The sequence below is a fragment of the Pocillopora verrucosa genome, chromosome 8, assembly GCF_036669915.1.
Source record: "Pocillopora verrucosa isolate sample1 chromosome 8, ASM3666991v2, whole genome shotgun sequence".
In the NCBI taxonomy this organism is placed as follows: domain Eukaryota; kingdom Metazoa; phylum Cnidaria; class Anthozoa; order Scleractinia; family Pocilloporidae; genus Pocillopora; species Pocillopora verrucosa.
Window position 1 is genome coordinate 10,047,089 of NC_089319.1, and position 20,124 is coordinate 10,067,212.

Here is a 20,124-nt window from a genome sequence, read left to right on the forward strand (position 1 = left end):
AAGGTTGACATAATCGTGAAAAACAATACCCTTTTGTAAACAAGTGAAGTGCGCGCAATGAAAAAATTGCCAAACTAATCGAAGACTAATGATTAACTCAATTGACTTATTGCTTTAATTATCGAACTCGATATGCCACAGAAAGGCGTAAACAGCCAAGAATTATCGAAAAAATAACAAGGAAAGATAATAGTCTGAAACGAAAATTGCAAATTTCGTAAGAGTGAATCACAAGTTGGTGATTTCAGTGTTGAAGTAACACCGAGAGAGTACGTGTTCAACAGCGTTTTCTTAAAGTGTTTGTTCAAGCACCAGAATAATTATTCTCGATTAATCATTTTTTGTATTTTTAACCTTTTCAATGAGCGACAACTTAATATTTCCTCTTCTTATAAGGTTATTACATTTTTAAAAGCCTTGCATTCACATAACGTTAAGACTGAAAACAAACAGCTCCATGTGCGCGCAAAATCGAACGCTCCAGGCACAGTCCAAGAGTAATTAGTTCGCCGCATGGATTGGAAGCAACGAGAAGGTTCAGAAAAACCGCAATCAAAAAGACAAACATAACAGGTATGCGGACGTTCTTCCACTTCGCGAGGAACAACATACTGAAAATAAATTTGCCTGGGCATATAAGCTGGTTGGAACACAATAATAAACCACTTCTGCACCAAGTTCAAACACTGCAGTTAAGTCCACAATAGACTGCATACCAAACAATTCCTTCACTTTTCATTACGAAGGTTGAAATCAAAATACTTTTTTCTAGATCTACAATGTCTGCTAACGGTTCTTTGTATCTATATAAATTTGAGAGAGAGCAGATCAGAAGGTCATCTTAAAACTTCAATTAATGCTGAGTTAGGCCAAACGTATTACACCTAATTAACCTTAAGATTCCATAATAATTTCCTCCTAGATCCACTAATTTCACAACTCTTCCGTAGAAAAAAATACCTATGACGTGAAATTGAAAACTTATTTCTGATCAGACGCGTATAAAATCTATCTCTGGCGGTTTCTGAAGGCAGAGAGCGGGCTTCAATTCAGATTTGGTATTGCTACATGTCTGAGTTACACATACTAACTTTGCCAAAACAGCTTAAGCAGCTTTCAACAAAAACTTAAATGTCAAAGGGTTAGGCATGTCTCAACCCGACAGAGATTTTAAGCGGGATATTAAGTTCCCTTTGAGCTAAACACACCGAGTATCAGGTACTTGCGTAAAACTGTAAATCACGATGTCGCAAAATATTAACACCTTACCCGTCCGCCATGACTTTCTCGTCAAAGGACAAACATTCATACAAGTTTGAGAAGAGAAATCCATCGGGATCCAACTCTGCAATCGTAAAAAAAGCAGAACTACGTTCAATAAAATACTTTCCCAGGTTGAAATAATACACCTTGCGGTCCATTAAGTGACAGTATCAACTACAACAACGCTTCGATAAAATTTTCGTCCAACGGACCTAATGTTGATTGCAAGCTTGGATCGTCTGTGTGATTCATAGCTCGCTGAGACTAAGCCGTCAAATCAAGGGCAACCAGCCTCCGCTTCACGCTTGATGAGTCATTTTCAAACCGATAAGTCAACAGAATTAACAACGTGAGCGAAAACTCAAAGGCCGCTTCGAAGTTTGTGTGTCCTGGGACTCACTTGTAATACTACCTAAGGACCGCCGATGGCACGTGACTCGGTAGTGTTGTGCACTGTCATCCCTGATCTTTTCTCAAATTACATCTCCAACAAGTGTATTGCACCTCTATTCTGGTTGCGCAATATCGTAAACAGATATAGGCTATCATTCGTTCAAATCAATCGCAAAATATTCTTCCAGAAAACTTCCCAGGTTTTGGTTAAAGGCTGCAACGACGCTGGCGGGTTGAACACGTGGTGCTTCGATCAACCGCCCATTGCGTGCCACAGATGTAGTTTTTCGCGCGCATACACCCAGACTCAAATTTCAGACCAATTTTTCACACTTTATACCCTCAGTAAAACTGCTGATCTAAAAAGGAAGGTGAAACGAAAAAAAGGAGAAAAAATTCATAGCAGCAATAAAAACAAAATTCTTTCACTGTACCTGGTGAAAATGTGTTCAATGTTGTTTCGAAGATTTCTTGAACAGTTGTTATGTAAAAAGATCTCTCTTTAGTTGCCCTATCTTTGATTTTATGCTCACAACTATGACCCTATTTATATGATAATCTTAAGTCAAACCCTGATGAGGTCATCCAACTCAAACATGAATTGAAAAACAACAAAAAAAATTGAAATAATGGCAACTATCTGAACACGAAAGAAAGGATTAGCTGCAAACTACTAACTGATCCGAAATTGTAACGCATAAATAATTTATGGGGGCAGCATTGACTGAAGGTCTTGACAAATCTATACTTGTGTTTAGGAGAGATAACGGATTAAACAAAGGACAGCGATTAATGGCAAAGGGAATGGTGAATATTACCTTCGAGATATCGCGAGAAGACGCCTCTTATATCTTCTGTGCGACCACCGCTTCCATTCATGCTAACGAAATCAAGACTCTGAAGTAACTACGCTTGTAAAAACGTGGTTGGAAAACCATAGAAAATCTTATGAAATGGAAACTTTGCGAGACGCGTCCCATAAGAATTTGTCTCCTATCGTCCCAAAGGGCTCATATCTGTCCTTCGATAAATGCAGATAAGCAACGCACAACAAATATCTTTGATTCCATTTTGTGTATGTGACCGAAGAGGCAGAGGAGAGGGTGCGTTGATTAGCCAACAATATAAAAAGTCAGTGATTTGCTGAGGGGGTCAGCGAGACTAACATTTTGTTAGAGAAGAAAACTAACAATCGATTTACATTTCCCCTCTTACAGTATATGCATTTTATGCATTACTTTTTAATAACCACTGGTATACAGGAAGTGTTTTTCTAGTGTTTAGTGGGTATCGAGACTTCCTTTGAGATAGAGTTGGATAAACATTGGTCAATTTCGCGAAAGTTCTTTAAATGTTTTCCTGCCGTATTTCTGTTTTGGCAGACCACTTGACTATCACGTGTACAGTGCCCTATCATAAGAAGGTCGAGCTTTGTTCTAGGCCGAACCCACGCACCGTATCAAGAGCTAAAAGTTCCTTATTAAGAATAACGAGGACTTTAAAGGAGCTACCAACGTCATAATATTGCGACTTGTTTCGCTATAACATACTCAATTGCCGTCAACTTAAAATATACTTGAAAACACTAAGGGAGAAAATGGAAAAAGATCAAATTGGGCTTACTCTCTTTACAAGACCTATTTCGTTCACGAGTGACGCAATGAAAGTAAAGCAAAACAGTCCAAGCATTAGAACCAATGATTATGATGGCAACAGAAAAATAGAAAACTTCTGAGGCTCTTACACCGCAGTATATCCCCAAAGAGAGCAGAATGAAAGCAGGAATCGGAAGGGTGAAGCTAATAATTAAGTCAGCGCTCTTCGGGGATATCACGAAACCCTCCCACGAAAAACTCTTGACATCCCAGAAAACGGTCGCAAGGAGACTAGTAATGAAGTTATCAATCTTTTGACCCTATTTAATGACTCGCATCAAATTTCTCCTCGCAATGTAGCCACTGAATCACACATTAAGGTTGAGGACAAAGATCACCAACTAAAGAGGCTCTTAATGTTAAAAAAAAAAAAAATTCTCCTTGTCAGCACTTTAAGAAAGGCAAAGAGAATGGTATGAAGATTATGCATAATGATGTTGGCCTGTAAAGGGTCAACAGATGGTATTGTAAATATTGAATTTGAAACGTAATTTTTTCCTAGAGAGATTAGCTGTCAATATATTTTGGGTCTCCAGGACCGCTTAGATCGTCTGACGAGCCACGAGTGAATAAGGGTCTGAAATAGAAACCATAATACTTTAGTACCCAATCATCATTCGACTTGAAACGTTTCATCACAATTTGCCCAAGCTCGCCAAATGAACCCTTGTGAAAATGTAATTAGCTAATATGTTTACGTGCCACTATGGCCGAAATATGAGGATTTGTATGGGAATAAACGGTCGCATTCACAACCAAAAAAATCTTTACTAGTCTAGAATAAAAACAAACTTACCTCGCTTAAGAAGTTGTTCCTTGGTTCCATCTGAATTTTCTGGGCTGAGTGAAGGCTGTTTACCACGGTGTTAGTTCATCTGGTTTAATTTGCATATTTTGCGAGCTTGGGCTACCTGTGGTTTCTCACGTCAACACGAATTCTTGGAGCAAATTGAAGGGTTTTACGCCAAGATAATTAACCGTGTAAATAACAGGCGCAAAGCGGCGTCTTATTAAAATCGGCACTCATACATTATAAGTTGAATATGACAACAAGAGACGAAAATAGTAACGCTCTTTTAGCTTTTTTAATCTGTATGTACAAGCACTCTATTCAACTGTACAAGATATGTTACTTTCTCATCACAAAAAAACTACCACACTTCTATCCAGTGAGAATTGCCCCTTGTTAGATACAACATGCGAGGATTGACATCTCTATCAACCACAAAGTGCACCCGTGACTGTGGATCAGAAAGAGTGATGATTTCTGAAATATTTAGTAAAGCGACTTCGTTTATGAACACCATTGTGATCTCAATTATTTCCTGTTCAACGCATGGCTCGATTTCCGCCGTTTTCCCGATTACAGTCGGCAATTCTCCCGAGAAGGACTTCGGTAGGGTAAACGCAGACTCATTTCCCGAACAACGGCTAGTAATGGAACACACCTGTTTCATAATACCTTTTCTGGTAATTTTCCTCAGAGATTTATTTTACGAGATCACAAGATGCAATTTATACTCCCTTAGAAAGCAAAGAATAATTTACGTGGTACGAAAATAATGCAATGATTACCATTTTCAGTACTGTACAAATATAAACCTTTGCTTTCTGCACATTCGAGAAGAATTAAACGAAGAATTTGCATTTCTTCATTTGCGGCAACAGGAGCACCGCTGAACTAAAAAAAAAACAACAAAAACGAAGGAACACAACTCGACGCAAGATTTACTCTGTACACATTTAGTTCAACTTAAGACACTCATTTTTTTCAACGGTGTTGTTAAGCGCCACCATAACAAAGACGACAACCAAAAGTGCTTTGACCAAAGTACCATGACATCATCTTACATACGAGTTCACGGCTTGTGATGGGATGTCAGGCCCAGAACTGAGGAACTTTAAAACGTGAATTTTAACCGATGAGAAGGCGTTGAGGGACTTTCAGAGAGAAAATGGAAAACCAATTGCATGTACTGCAGTACTACATTGTCATTCAATGCTTCTCATTGTTAACCAATGAGAAGCCGTTCACAGCTCGTTCAACTCTACCAACATGCCATACCTTTGACCTTACTACCACCCCGAAAAATTCGGGAAAACCAATTGTCTGTACTGCCGAAGTCCATTGTTCTTCAGAGCATACCGCTGAGAGAACAAACGTTTAACCCAATTGCAGGTTTTTGCCATTCCGAGGTGTCTTGGTTGCTACTTAATTCTACACAGACAAGTTGGCACTGCTGCTCCATTTACGCATGTTGGAATTATTTTCAGTATTTGTTTTGTTGGTTACGATGAACAACACAATTACACATATCAGTTCCTTGAGTTATTCTTGATGCGCTCGAGTCTTTTCTTGATGTCCAATATGCTATCTGGATCTGCTGTTATCGAATCAGTGGTATCCGTAGACTGTGAAATAACTGAGGGCTGCAAAAAATAATAAATAAATATACATAAAAGAAATAAAGTATTGAATTAATGAGCGAGTGCGTGTGCGAGTGCGTGTGCGAGTGCGTGAGCGAGTGCGTGTGCGAGTGCAAGTGGAACGTGAGCGCGAGTTTCTTTCATTTACGTATCGAGGGTCTGGCGTAGGCTTCATTGAATTTATTAAGATAAAAATTCAATCGCACCATATGACTTACAATGTTTATGTAGGATGGTTTCTTATCAGCTGCACTCAGTGATCGTTCGTCAGTGGACGGTTCTTCGTACTCTGGTACACGCTGGTCTCCTGATTCCGCTTTCTAAATAGTGAAACGCAGTGTAAGAAGTAATGTCAACGAACTGTGCCGAAAGCCGTGAGAGTATAAAGAGATGCGTCTACAAACCTTTGATGCAGTGTTCGACTGATTATCCAGGCCAGCTCTCATTCTTAGAACCTTCAGTCTGTCTCTGTAGGCATCGGCATCGTCTTCGGATGAAAAACAGAAACATTCAAAAGAATAACAAAAATTCAAAAGTGTATTCTCGTCTCATGTAAAAAAAACTATGTACAGATGTGAAATTTCGAATGACTTTGTTGCTAAATCAACTTGGATAAGAGGATAAAACCTAAGATGCACATAGATTCAAATGGACCGTTCTATGAAAGTGCAAAAAAAACGAGGAACACCACAACAAAATTTAATTTACTTCATTCATCTATTTGTTTGTTTATTTATTTATTCATTCGACGTAGAGGCTCAAAACATTTAAAATGTCTATCTTAAGACGAGAGCATTCCTTTATCGTCTCCCTAAAATATCCATACACTATCCAGCAAACAGTTAACGAGAATACTCAAACTTATCAGGAAGAAGTTGTTATCTTGATTTAACACCAAAGTATCGTAACTAATTTACAAGGAAATGTGTAGCAGTTAAAGGGTAGAATTGACAATCAGATCGCTAGCTCAAGGGTTAAACGAAAATATAGAAGTAAATCCGCATATCTTTTTTTTTACCGGTACTTTCTTCCTCTGTTGACTTTGATGAGCTGAGCGCTGTCGTCGATATTCCAGACGAGGGAGCTGTCCCTGCAAAAAATAAGTGTGAATGAATGGTGCACTCAACTCCGATTATCAGCTCATATTCCGAGTCGCTTTATATGGAAATGCATTGCACTAGCTGTTGCTGAAAAAAGGCTCGAAATATCCAAACGTCCAGGAGTTAATAAAATTTAATGAAACAATTATTCCATTTGCGCTTTTTTGATACCAGATTGGTTATAGCCAACTAATATCCAACACGCTCTTGTGGAATACTTGTTACATATTCTTGTTAAATTACTGTGAAAAGGAATTCTGTAAAGGTCACTACCAAATTGATTGACGTTGGTCCAAAACCAAAAGAATATCAAGTTTACGATCAGAACGAAGTTAAAGAGCGAAGTTAAAGTGTCTGACTGGTTGGTCGAGAGGGGAGCCACGTTTCCTGGATCAATCACAGAGCACGGGGAAGCTGATCCAATGCAATCCCGACGTCCAATTGGAAAATGCTTATGTCTGTGAGAGAAGGCACCGCAGGAAAACAAGGGAAAGATGAAAAATGAATTTTCCTGGATCGATCACAGAGCGCGGGGAAGCTGATCCAATGCAATCCTGACGTCCAATTGGAAAATGCTTAAGTCTGTGAGAGAAGGCACCGCAGGAAAACAAGGGAAAGATAAAAAATGAATTTTCCTTGGACTTCCGTGAAAGCCCTTCTCTAGGACAAGCCTTGGTTCTTTCGAAACTATTAAAAATTGGGGTTCTCCGCTCAATAAATGTATGATCCGTTGGTTTGCATTGTTCAGATCCACAGATAACAAGTACTCGATAAAAATTTTACGGTACTGTACCTGACACTTTCCTTCCTTTTCTCTCCATCTCGATATTCTTTAGTCCTCTTTCAATGTAACTCTGGAAGAACTCGGAGGTTCGCTTCAAAAATGGATCAATGTCTGCCTCAGGGTATTTTTGTTTGAAGTCATAGAGTTCAGCCAAGCCCTAAAAAGACGGGAAAAAAAGATTTAATTCCATACGCAGAAAGATTCGGGCAGCTCTATGCAGCTCCCTACGATTTTTAAAACTTTGCAAAAAGTGATTTCTTGACGTACTTGGTGTCACTGAATAAAATCCAACAGAAAACGTCCAGCCTAATATTATGTTCAACTGTAACAGAGCGAATTATCAGAGTTTTAGGCTGTTATGACCAGGAAGCCACCCTACTATTTTGACACTTTTGCTTTGCTTCTCGAAAATGAAAACCAAAGAATGATTCTTTGAGAAGATCCTAACAAGACAATATACAAATTATCTACTCCTTGACCTACTCACCTCTCTTGTGTTCTCTTTCGAGCCTATTTTGGCGAATATCTCCGCTAATTTGTCATTAATTTTTTCTTTGTTTTGAGCTTTGTTTCCGCCCTGAAGTAAACACCAAAAAATAACATCATTCTTACAATTTTCATACACTATATCTAGGGAAGATCACAAGAAAAGTGCGAGCAAATTCCTTTGACATAACAACTCTAACGTCTAAAATGCATATACCACCAATCAACCTCAAGAGCTGACACTGATTTACGTTTTCTTAAGGGTAAAAGCGCCCGTAGCTATCCAAACGATGAAGATTCTTCTTCCATGCTGATTACGAAATCAACAGGAATTCGTGTAGTACTAGGTTATTCAAGTTTCGTAAAAACTGAATATCTTTTTTATAGGGGGTGTGGTTATGATAGATGCTCTTCGTATCCCAGGAGAACGATTGCTTTCACTAGCGTAGGGTTGCTGACTCGAACACTCTTTTAGCTCTTCATAATCACAAATATTAAGAATTCTGGCTCTACCATATCAGATTTCATTTGGATGGAAATGGGTCGATTTTTCCATAACGTAAATCCAAACTAGAAAAAAAGTAATCACAACTGTCGAAGCTAGGTCAATCACACCCGCATATCAGAGTAGGGATGAATATCACAAAAGGCCAATCAAGCTCTGTGTTCATACGTTTAACAAGCGCAAGTAAACGCGAGTAGTCACTTACATCGATTCCCATCAGAAGGTCTGGTACCGAGGACTTGTGCGGTGTTGTTGAGTCACTTCCGTTCACGTGATTCTCCGTAGCCTTGCGACCACTACTCTTCAGGATCTTCTTTAGATAAGCGGCGACCTCGCTACTCTCTGGATCATCTATCAAACCGAGGCAGTCCAAAATCTACAACGCAGAAGCAAAAAAATACGGTTGATGCAAAGGCTACTGCAACAGGAAATAAGATGTTAAATTGTACCTACAAACCTCTTGTTTCTTCAGTTTGCCTAGTGTGTACAATATTGTCTTGATCGTTCTGAGCGGTGTATCGTCCGCGCGATTTTTCCACATCTGATCGGGGTGTGTCAGTAAGAACGTGTGTATGTCCAGGAGAATCTGATCCACTTTTACTTCTGATATGGTTTTCGGTAAATTACGAACAACCTTCCAAAGGCACTGAAACGATAATACAAACATTGTTCCACACTGACCACAAATTTTTTTAAAGACATCCCTTTTAATCGACGATTTAAAATAGATTTGTCTCGCTTCTGACAAATGTTTTAGCATGACCGTCAATCTATGATCGACCTGAACTTGTGCAATATTTCTTACTCTCTCTCTACATACGACGCGTTTAATTCTACATAGCTGATCCTAGCAGTTTGCAGGACGTTTTTCAGAGCTCACCCACGAATTTTCTGTGGCTCGGTTTGTAAAGCATCCAACGAAATCAAATACTGTGAAATCAGAACGGGCTGCGGTTCGAACGCTTACGGGGAAATCCAATTTTACTTTTTCACACAACTGAGACAAACACTGAATGCCTTTCTTCAAACTCAATTCTTGACCACACTCAGTATAACAAAAACCAAAACACACAACGATTAAACAAGATCTGAAGATCAACCCTTGCATCCAATAATAGCAAGCTTTTCGTATTGATACAAAATCTACCCGTTGTGACTCCGTGTGAAACCAAAACAAAGGCACTAGTTATTCAAAGGGTAGATAACGCTATGCACTAGATAAATCGCTATCCTGTGGATAGCGCACTACTTCTTTTAACTGATATCCACTGCATATTGATTTATCCGTTGGATAGCGTTATCCCCCTTTGAACAACTGGGCCCAGAAAGAAAATAAAAGTTGTTGGTCTGATTTGTAAGAAATCAATTTAAAACTCCAAAACTTTACCGTGCAAAAGATTTTGCAAGCAGAGTACTAGTTGTTATTTTTAACAAATCTCTTTTAAAATGGCCCGTAGAAGACCTAGCAAACCCACCTACCTTCATTACGAGCTCAAGAAACTTTGGTGAACTGAGCGAGTTACCAGCGCTTTCTTGAAGTAACTTGAGACAGTCTTGCAGAAGTTTGATTAATGACCTGAAATACAAAGTCACCAATGAAGGAAGAGGTACTTCCGTTGTAGTTGCATATCCTTGATCCGCACAGTTATCACGCGTGAGAAGCGCACACATCAACCTCTATTAATTGCACCAAGTTTGAGAAGATTGGGTGGTACATGCATATCCTTGAATTACCCTGGGCCTGAATACTCTCTGCTCTCCTTCAGTACAAGCTGTTAATTGATACACCTTCTTCATCTAGTCACATCTTAGTCAGACGCTAGTTTTATTGACTGCTTTAGGTTTTCTCTTATAAGATTGGCAACAAGATGGTTAAGTGCCATAACACAGCAACACAGAAGAAAAAATTGAACCTTTTCTAAAGTTAATCCCTTACCCTAACACGAAAGTCTGATCCGACATTTCAATGACTTTCACCATCAGCACGTTAATTGCTCTCAGTATCTGCGGTCCGTCTTCCAGAGCTGCCAAGCGATCGTCTGACAGGACAGTAATCAACACCTGCATCAGCTGCTTCAAAGAACTCCGCGAAACGGCACGAGCCAGCGCAGGGCTGGAGAACACTCCAAGCATGGTGTCTGTCAGGCAGTTGATGAGTCTAAGTACTGTGGCTTCGGGCTGCTGGTTCGATTCAATGTTGGGGATGTGTGTGGTTAGGATCATATTAAGCTGGAGGGATGCAGCATTCAGAAACTGAAACAATAAGATACACATTGTCATAATTTGTTTCAGTCCAGAAAATAAAAGCGGAGTAAGCCCTCCGCAGTTAGCAATTTCATTGTATTAAAAAAACCAACTTCATGGAAAGCAAGCTTACGCTTTGCACAACTTAATCGAAGCAGTTTGTCTATGCAATTTGCCTTCCAGCACGGTCTTGTACCCTGAGATCGCTAACTGCACAGGGCTCATTGTGGCTTATTTGTAGCCAGTTACACCTTTTTCACATCTGGAATGGTTTGGTACGTTCGCGACCTTCCCGAGACAGACTTTCAATTGCATGAATCACGCATTTCTACTCAAGAGGCGTACATTTAGCAAAACATTGTCACGGACAACTTTAAGTTGAATTTGTGAGAGAAGAATTTCCACTCAAAAGACCTTTAACAATTTTCTTTCGAAGAGTCCTCTTTCAGTCATCTACACCAACAAACTTCATCCTTCACGAATTTTTTCATATGCAAAGTCTTTTTGTTCAAGATCTGACATGTCAGGACTAGTCAAGGAAAAAAGTCACAATCTCCATCTAAACCCTTTTAACTCCCATGAGTGACCAAGACAGAATTTTTCCCTACAATATCAATATAGAAAAAACCAGGAAAGATTTATTACTCGACGTTTCGGGGTCATCGTGACTCCATTATCAAGAGACTAGTTTAAAAACATGCAAATAAGGAAAGGTACAAGAATAGCATAAATTAGAATGAACGGCTTAAACAAACACCTTGGCGCGGATGGAATCGATCCACCATGGCGCTTATCGATTATCTTCTAACTGGTCTTTCTTCTCCGAGGAATGTGACCGCCTTAGAGGGGTTTTTCATAACTTGAAATACCCAAAGCCACTGGTTGAAACTACAATCAAGCGGTTCGTTGAGAGAAGGATTTCATCTGCAGAGCCCTGTCCATCACCAGACGTACCATCGGAGATTGTGAGATTAGTGTTACCCTTCAAGGACCAGTCGTCAGCTAATCATGTTAAACAACAACTGAACAGTCTAAGCTCGAAGTTAAGCGTGACTGTCCAACCAGTGTTCGTTAGCCCTAAGCTCGATCAACAGCTTAAGCAACACGAAATTAAGCCCCCTATTGTTAACCAAAAATGTATCGTTTATGAATTTAAATGTAACCTGTGTGATGCAGGGTATGTGGGCTATACTCGTGGTCACTTACACGAGCGCGTAGAAGGGCACACAAGGAAATCATCTTCTATCTACAAACACTACCACCTCCAGCACAATAGTGAAATGCCTGAACGCTTGATCGAGCAATTCAACGTCATCGCGAAATGTAACGGCAAATTTGATTGCCTTGTTAATGAAATGTTGTATATTCGCATGCGTAAGCCAACACTGAACGTGCAAACGGATTCCATCCGCGCCAAGGTGTTTGTTTAAGCCGTTCATTCTAATTTATGCTATTCTTGTACCTTTCCTTATTTGCATGTTTTTAAACTAGTCTCTTGATAATGGAGTCACGATGACCCCGAAACGTCGAGTAATAAATCTTTCCTGGTTTTTTCTATGCCTTTGCTTTAGCAAATCCCTGCTGATCAAATATCAATATAATACCACGTAGACGAGTGATGAGAATAAAGACAAATATCAATTTGGGGATAATTAGTTGATCCACTATTAAATTCTCTGAACTAACATTATAAGAATTGTACGGTTGACAGTAAGAAGAATTACAAATTTGATCTGGGAGTTAAATGGTTATTAAGTGTCAAGAAAACGTCGACGACGGAAAACAAGTGTGACGCATACGCAAAGTACATAAGCAAAGAAAACTATTCTAACCTGATCGATGTGTTTGCTGACTTCCTTGTGGTTCTTGTTTCTGATCACTTTTTCGAACTGCACTAAGGCCTGGGTACTAGCTGTGACGTCGCCGCTGGCGATTTGTGATATGACGTAGTTGAAGGCAGCGGTAGGATTGGTTCGGCTGAATACACCCATGTGAGGAGAAGTGGGATTTCTGAGAAATAAAAAAGAAACGCATTAGGCAAGGGATGATTTTGAATTCTACGTCAATACGATAAATGGATTTTTCTTTTGTAGAATACCACTCGCTGAGTGGTGGGGAAAACTTTCTTGAATTTACTCTGTGAATTGCTAGTTGTCTCATAATTGACAAATCTGAGTCATTGTTGCTTTCTGCCTTCGTCTCGGTTATCACACTTTAAAACGCACCACAAAACAAGCGAAATGCAGAAAAGAGCTTGTTAGGCGATGAGGCATATTTTGGTAACCAAATTCTTGGATATATCACCAAATTCTCAAAGTAGAACTACACAAACGAACAGAAAAAGTAATGAGAAAATGCAAGTTGACCGTAGACAAGAAACTCACTTGGTGTACGGTTTTTTGACAGGCGCACTGATCAGATCATCCAAAGCGTCATTTGCCTCCAGGGTAGGGACAGTCACATCATGGTGCACATCATCCCCTTCAATACCATCGATGTCTAAACTGAATTCACGACGAACGTTTTCCTGCCTTTGCGCGGGGGCTGTCGCAGGCCTACAGACAAGGAAATTTACCAATTTACCAATTTTTACCGAAAGCTTTTAAACAAGAGGTAAGGAAAACTGGTCAGGTTCTTGTCAGTCCACTGATCATTACATGGAGAGGTCCCGAGTTTTAGTTTTGGCCAACGCCATAAAAATATTCAGTGTTTCTGACCAAAATGTTTCACTCCCATAATTATTTCACCCACCTACGGGTATGAATGAGACCGGCGAACTCTCTGGGAAACCTAGAGAAGGGCTTGGGCGGAGGTAACCTAAAGTGGACTAGCAATACAACTAAGAATACCAATCTGAGTCGCTCCATACCACATCAACCGGGTTAACTCTGTAAGTCATGCGCAATACACCCACCTGGCAAGCTGTGGTTTTCCTGGCCTTTTATCTTCTTTTTTCTTGGCGGCATTAGCGGAAGAGTCGCTCCCTCCCCGTGCACTTACGGTACTTTTCGCCGTGTTTTCACTTGGAGCCGTACTAGGCCGATTTTTTGATGACCGTTTTATTCGCTCCTCTAGGTACGCCAGGTCCTTGTCTGAGAGCTGTGGAAAAGAACGAATCTAATTTACCTAAAACTACGTTTTAAGAAACCGATTGAGAAAAAGTTGCAACGGTGTGTGTGTGTAGTTTTTTTTTTCTTTGCACAGTGAATTCTCATCAACGATCACTAACAAGCGAGGACATCCCAGTTCGGCACTCCCGGTCAGTAAATAAGTGCCTTATCGAATAGTGTTGACTCCTTGCCCTTGATTTACTTCCTGAAGACTTCTGAAAAGAAGAACCTTCTTGGAAAATATACATGGAAAGTTGCTAACTTTGTTACGCTGAACAAAGGCATCTTCAAATTCGGTCACCGAATTTTTAGCTGTAAAATTAGACACTTAATGAAGCTCTCACGCATCTGATTTGCATTAGAAAACTTAACCCTTCACTTAAATGTTAATCGTACTCCAGTTAATTGTGTTTAATATGTCCAGCACTATCATGCTACAATTTATTAACGAATTTTTGACAGAAACTCTCAAATAAACATCGTTAACCCAAGTGGTACAGCTAGCATCCAACTAAAATATAGCGTCTCAATTGACGAAAATTCCAAACCTCACACCTGTGAGCAATATTTGTAACAGGTCTTTTCTCCTACAAGAAAGTAAGCTTCCACCACAGCATTCAAAGCCGCGTTTCTAACTCCATTATCCCTGTCGCCTATCTGTGCAGCAATGGCAGCCAACGCCTTGGGAGGGGTTGGTTGACACACGTTCATACCATAAACTTGGATGAGAGAACCCAGCTCTTCTAAACACTCTATAATAGAAAAACAGCGACAACAGATTGAAAATTTTTCTTGAGGATAGACGAATGAATGCTAAGAATTAATAACCTGCAAAAGCAAGTCGCAGCGTCGAGGCTTTTCTGGGGAAATAATGAGAGTTAGCTTGCATTTTCTCAGTTATGAGTTGTAAAATGACTCACTCACGGTGCTTCATTTCTCTCGCAAACCCGGGCTAGATTGTATTCCCTTCCCTCTTCGCAAATTACATGTCATAGGCCAACATTTTTCAAATTTGGTCTATACTACGGTAAGTTATCATGTTCCTCAAGGTTTACGACTAAAACACTGAGTAAGCGAGTAAGTTTTGAACAGACTTCCCGGGAATATTGTGAGAGATTGCAGTTACATCAAATTCAAATAGAGCAATTTTCAACTGAGAATCGACAATAATCTAGGATTGCACTGACTTTCTATTAAACACTCTTTGGATTGCACTGACTTTCTATTAAACACTCTTTGGTTTTCCTTGAGAACTCATCTCTCCGTACAAACCAAAGCCAAATACAACTCTAAAGCGACTTGTTCACGAGCGTTTCCCATTCGCCTTATCACCGACTCCCTGATGGCCGCTGATTTAACAAGATTCAACTGAACATCACTTTACTAACAAACATGATATCATACCCATCCTGGTTTTGGAATTCTTGGACGGGAGGCCTTCCATAACATAGTTGAACAGCTTGCTGGCAGGGTAGATCTTTGTCAGCAGTTTAAACAGATTACGAATCATCTTTCTTATGGCATCTTTTGGATCCCCAACCTTTTGATATAAATAATCATTTGCCGTCGTTATTCACTGGTTACCGTTCCTCGAAATTATAAATCCTTCAAACCTTTTGAAGCTTTTAGAGAACGTATAATTTCAAGAGAAAAAAAGAAAGAAAAGGGTTGGGAGTAAAAATGGTGCTTTCCTTGATGTCGCCGGAAGGAACTTAGCGCAGCGAAACGAACTCGAAATTTTGCAATTTGATGCATTCAAGATCACTATTATTTCAATCAGCCACATTTTTATACATTGAGTTGATAACGTTAAATGGCCACCGTAAGGGGTTTTTTCAAAGCTTCAAAGCTGACGTTTCCAGCGTTAGCCATTCCGCACTCTGACGAAGGGCTAACGCTCGAAACGTCAGCTTTGAAACTCCTTACAGTGGCCGATTTACATTATCAACTCAGTTGATAATACTAAATTATCCTGTTATACTCTCCCACAGACGCAGCACCACAGTTTCTTCAGAAACTTACCCCCTTTACACATTTTTATTCTATCGATTTACCTTTTGCACAAGGTAAGGAATAAAGCTAGAGGCTTCAAACTCCAACATTTGATAATCAGCCTGTGCTAACATAACAAAGACAGCGTCCATAAGTTCCAGGCATTTGATGAGTACGGTGGTGTTGGTGTCAAAGAATCGTAAAGTGACCCACTTGAGGATCAGGTCTAACGACTGAACCACTTCCACCTGATATGGCGCATCTGACGGAGGCACAACACACTGGAAAGAGAAGAAAACTAACAGTTTAGATAGAATGCAAAACAGGCGTGCGGGGACGAGCGCAAAAAGTGAGTCACGTACGATAACTTTTTTCCTGCTTGTCTAGCGCGTCACTTGCCCTTTACGCTTGCGTTCTACAGAAAACCGCAGAAATCTAAGTTATTTAGGAATGTTATGCAGGCTCTATTTTACAAGCTAGAACAATCCCAAAGATTTCCACTCCCGCTCCTTGACTCCTTCTTTCCTGTGAGATGGTAGGGCTCTTCCACCCACACTTGGGCACTATTAAACAGACTCAGAGCGATACCTCTTTCCCAGCGTAAACGATCCCTCGAGTTCAGGCTAGTCTAAAAAATTGTATTCGGGTGCAGTAAAGAAACAGAAGGAAAAATCGCGACAGCCAAGTAAAACAAAAGTAGATATCAGAAGGAACCAATAAGTATTGAGATTGATTCTTTAAACCCTGACATTAACATTCATATTCTCCACAGTGTTCTCTTTACATTTCCTGTGGTATTGACAAGGAGAATTTGTTTTGACAATCAGAAGCTTCATAAATTGGTGGTCATTTTCTTTATTCTCGTGACCTTTACATGTAACTTAAAGGTGATACCGTAATAAGCAATTAGCGCCAGTCACTCCTAGTGGGGTTACAAAGTTAAAAACATCTAGCACGGAAAAAATCGAGTGATAAATTCGAAACTGGTTTTAGTTTTGTATATAGTTGGCTGCAAGGAAGGATTGAGTTTTTTATATAGATCAAATTGCTGTAACTCTACGAGAAATAACGTGGTACATTCACAGTAGTCCATTCAGTCCTGGCAAGTTTTGTACGATAATTGCTGTACCTGTTGCATGGTGTTTATTCCAATCAGATGATATTTGAAATCGGCGTGAAACAGATTCGAGTGCAACGTCTTTCCAAGACACGGCCTCATTTGTTCTTTGAGTTGCTCAACAAACTCAGCTCTGGGCGCGGTGAAATTCCACTTTAAAACCTAACAACAGACGAAAGCAAACAGTTTTACCCGAGAAATGGAAAACATAACCTTGATGATAACTGACAACAGGAGGACTCAGCTTTAAATGTACACTTCCAAGTTCGTACCTTGAGATCTTTTTCGTCTTTGAAACGGCCATCTTTGCCATTATACCGTAAGAAAGGAGGGCCATCGCTTTCTACATCCGCTGAGGACTTCTTAGACGACTTAGGGAACAATCAAAAAATTATTAGGATGCATGGTATATTTTCGAGCTCATTGCGACTGATTGTCGTATAACCAAAACCTGTCTAAAATTCTAGCTCAAAATGAATGATTCGAATTCAGCAGAGGATAATAAAATAACACCTGATCGTAAGAAATATTTTCCTCACCTTCGACTCAGCCTGCTTCGCTGTAGACTTGGTTTTCTTGTTAGCATTGCCGCCAGAGGAAGAAGCTGATGCGCCTGAGGCCCCACCACTCCCTCCAGATGTGGCTGATGAATCTGCCTGAGCCTTGGTCGCAGCAGGTTTAGCAGTGGCAGCGGCTGCAGGAGCTTTGTTGGGAGCTTTGGAGGGTTCGGGGAGGGAGGCTCGTGCTTTCTCCAGTATCGTCACCACATTAGATTTAGAGGCAGGCTAAAAATCAAGGCCCAAAATTAGTCATTCGTGCAAATCAAACACTTTGTTAGAAGCATTCGTACTTTCTGTACAGATACCGACCGAGATAGGAAATGCCTCTGGAAACCTACCTTTCGCCCCCACATCTAATCGGTGAAAGTGGCACTGACTAGGTTTTATCACATTTAGTGTTGTAAAAAATGAAAAAATGAGAATAATGACAAAAAGAGACAAAAATCAAATTCGTATACTAGTACGTAAACTAATCTGGCGATAAGAGGTTTTTTTTTTCAGTTCGTGAAAAATACAATTTCTCTGACAAGAGCTCTAGGAAATTTTAGGATTGTCGTTTAAAATCTGTGCTAATCCTCACCTGTCCCTCCTCTCCCTCCCTCCCCCCCCCCCACCATTGCTTGTACTTCCTCTTTTTCTTTTCTCTTCCCTCTACTGCATCCCCCCTCCCCTGACAAATTCGCTGAAGATGCAAGCCAAACAATTTTGAATTCTCTCCGGAAAGAACAAAAATCGAATTTTACCTTCAGTTTATTGGCCTGTTTGCTCATAGCGTCCCATCCGACATGTTGCATCATGACAGGCACTACAGCCTGGGCTTTCTTCCTCACATCGCCACTGCGATCTTCCAAACAGGAATACAAAGGAGCCACTATGGCGACTAAGGTAGAGGGAAGGTTCTTCTCCGCTGGTAATTTTTCCTCTAGCCACCCTAATACCTGGAAGAAGTCAACACAAGGCTGTCAATAACTTTGAAATTGAAAGACGAACAAGAAATGGTAGGCAACCAAGTTGTCGTGGACACCATATTGTTTACTCCAATTGCTCCACTGAGAACTATACAGATAAAATTATGCAGGCGATTCCTTTCAAAACTGGAAATTGGCTCGGGTACAAATTTCTTCGATTGCATTTCATAAGATTTAGAATCATTGCTTCAAAGATGCTACCTCTGTTCTTAAATTAGGGTTTTCAGTACTGAGAGCTCCAAAGATGACTTCGCCCTCAATGAAAGGCGTCAACCCTATTTCTTTGTGCCAAGCATTTAAAGCAGCGATCCCAGTGGCTCTGACTGTGTTCTAAAAGAAAAGAAAGAACAGTCAAGAGAACGTTTCGAATTGATAAATTTCACTGCCTCAAGTCCACGGGTTTCGCCTTAAGGCAAAGCCTTCCCGGCATTACACCATAGGCAGCCGCTAATAGAAAAAGTTATTGAAGCACGTACTTGAAGAAGCCCTAACGTAAAACTAATTAGGTAAAGAGCTTTTTTGCTTGTAACATGCTTCAAGTAAAACAATTGTGTTGTTATAGTAATTCCCAGACTTGGCAGTCTTAATAAGAAAGTCAACACGTCCGAACACCGTCGGAAAAAAAAAAACGAGTACCGTTACCTTAGCATCTGCTAACGTGCTGAATATTCCAGTACCCAAGACTTTTAAGTGCCTGTTTATTTGTGCCCCCATAGCAGTCGCCAATGTCGTGCAAATGTTAAGAGTGATGGTAACCTGGTAAATAGGAAGAAGCAAACATGTCATTAGAGCCCTTTGTCTAGATAAGTTCATAATTGGTCGAGAAAAAACTCGCGCCATCCTTTCAACCAATCAGATGCGAAGTTTAAACCAAACGTGGGACGGTCACTCGCGTTTTCCCGCGCTTGACGTTGCTTACATCTATTCACTTTTAATTCTCATTGTTCCTTGTGAAAGTTTCATTCTTTATGATTTTCAATCATCAAACTGCTGTAAGTAATTTAGTTTTGGTTTAGGATTTAAAACTCGTGGTCGAAAAGCGTTCTATTAGTGATCGAGAAACAGGCATTCAGTAGAAATGCTCATCATCTTCAGCAGATAATACAGTCTTGGTTTAGAACAATTAACAACTATAGCCCAACCACGGCGGTCCACAAACTTACCAGATTCTTATTAGAGTCACCAAGTCGCGCCTTAAGTGCAGGTGGTAGTTCTCCTAGCTCTGGAGTGATGAACTTTGCAGCAGACAATATGTCTATGACCTGATGCAAAGGACAGTAAACTCAGGCATTAATGATTTGCATTGCAAATATTTCTAGTAAACAAGGCATCTCACTTTTGTACGTAAGCCACATGGTTGAGTTACCTTTTGAAGTGCCTCTCCTCTAACTTTCCAATTCTTGTCGCCAAGTTCCGTGATCAGTGCTGGTGTGATCTGAGCACTGAAACGAACACAGTAATTCTTTATTTCAGAAAAGCTTTTTACGTAACAATTATCATTTGCTAAGCATGACCTCGCA

At 40.1% G+C, this 20,124-nt stretch overlaps 2 protein-coding genes across 5 annotated transcripts in view; both read right to left on the reverse strand.

The window, feature by feature from the left end:
• The window catches only part of LOC131778862 (myelin regulatory factor), a 29,733-nt gene extending 26,744 nt beyond the window's left edge, over positions 1–2,989 (reverse strand). For 2 of the 4 annotated variants that reach the window (XM_059095332.2, XM_066171258.1), the window contains exons 1-2: positions 2,475–2,984; positions 1,270–1,345 (exon numbers count right to left, since the gene is read on the reverse strand). In XM_059095332.2, the coding sequence (XP_058951315.2) occupies positions 1,270–1,345; positions 2,475–2,535 (137 nt within the window). In that variant the 5' untranslated portion in view covers positions 2,536–2,984. Of the gene's footprint in view, positions 1–1,269; positions 1,346–1,475; positions 1,664–2,474 lie in introns of those variants that run through there. The other 2 variants (XM_066171259.1, XM_066171260.1) reach the window with 2 other exon arrangements.
• A 1,383-nt stretch (positions 2,990–4,372) lies between these two features.
• LOC131778852 (cytoskeleton-associated protein 5) overlaps positions 4,373–20,124 on the reverse strand; it is a 31,729-nt gene continuing 15,977 nt past the window's right edge. The window contains exons 23-46 of the mRNA XM_059095321.2: positions 19,971–20,046; positions 19,768–19,866; positions 19,247–19,360; positions 18,806–18,934; positions 18,380–18,574; positions 17,616–17,861; positions 17,349–17,447; positions 17,089–17,238; positions 16,022–16,240; positions 15,372–15,507; positions 14,523–14,719; positions 13,772–13,956; positions 13,242–13,412; positions 12,690–12,867; positions 10,550–10,866; positions 10,093–10,189; positions 9,071–9,259; positions 8,819–8,989; positions 8,110–8,199; positions 7,632–7,779; positions 6,757–6,828; positions 6,143–6,225; positions 5,957–6,058; positions 4,373–5,741 (exon numbers count right to left, since the gene is read on the reverse strand). Of these exons, the coding sequence (XP_058951304.2) occupies positions 5,628–5,741; positions 5,957–6,058; positions 6,143–6,225; positions 6,757–6,828; positions 7,632–7,779; positions 8,110–8,199; positions 8,819–8,989; positions 9,071–9,259; positions 10,093–10,189; positions 10,550–10,866; positions 12,690–12,867; positions 13,242–13,412; positions 13,772–13,956; positions 14,523–14,719; positions 15,372–15,507; positions 16,022–16,240; positions 17,089–17,238; positions 17,349–17,447; positions 17,616–17,861; positions 18,380–18,574; positions 18,806–18,934; positions 19,247–19,360; positions 19,768–19,866; positions 19,971–20,046 (3,577 nt within the window). The 3' untranslated portion in view covers positions 4,373–5,627. The remainder of the gene's footprint in view (positions 5,742–5,956; positions 6,059–6,142; positions 6,226–6,756; positions 6,829–7,631; positions 7,780–8,109; positions 8,200–8,818; positions 8,990–9,070; positions 9,260–10,092; positions 10,190–10,549; positions 10,867–12,689; positions 12,868–13,241; positions 13,413–13,771; positions 13,957–14,522; positions 14,720–15,371; positions 15,508–16,021; positions 16,241–17,088; positions 17,239–17,348; positions 17,448–17,615; positions 17,862–18,379; positions 18,575–18,805; positions 18,935–19,246; positions 19,361–19,767; positions 19,867–19,970; positions 20,047–20,124) is intronic.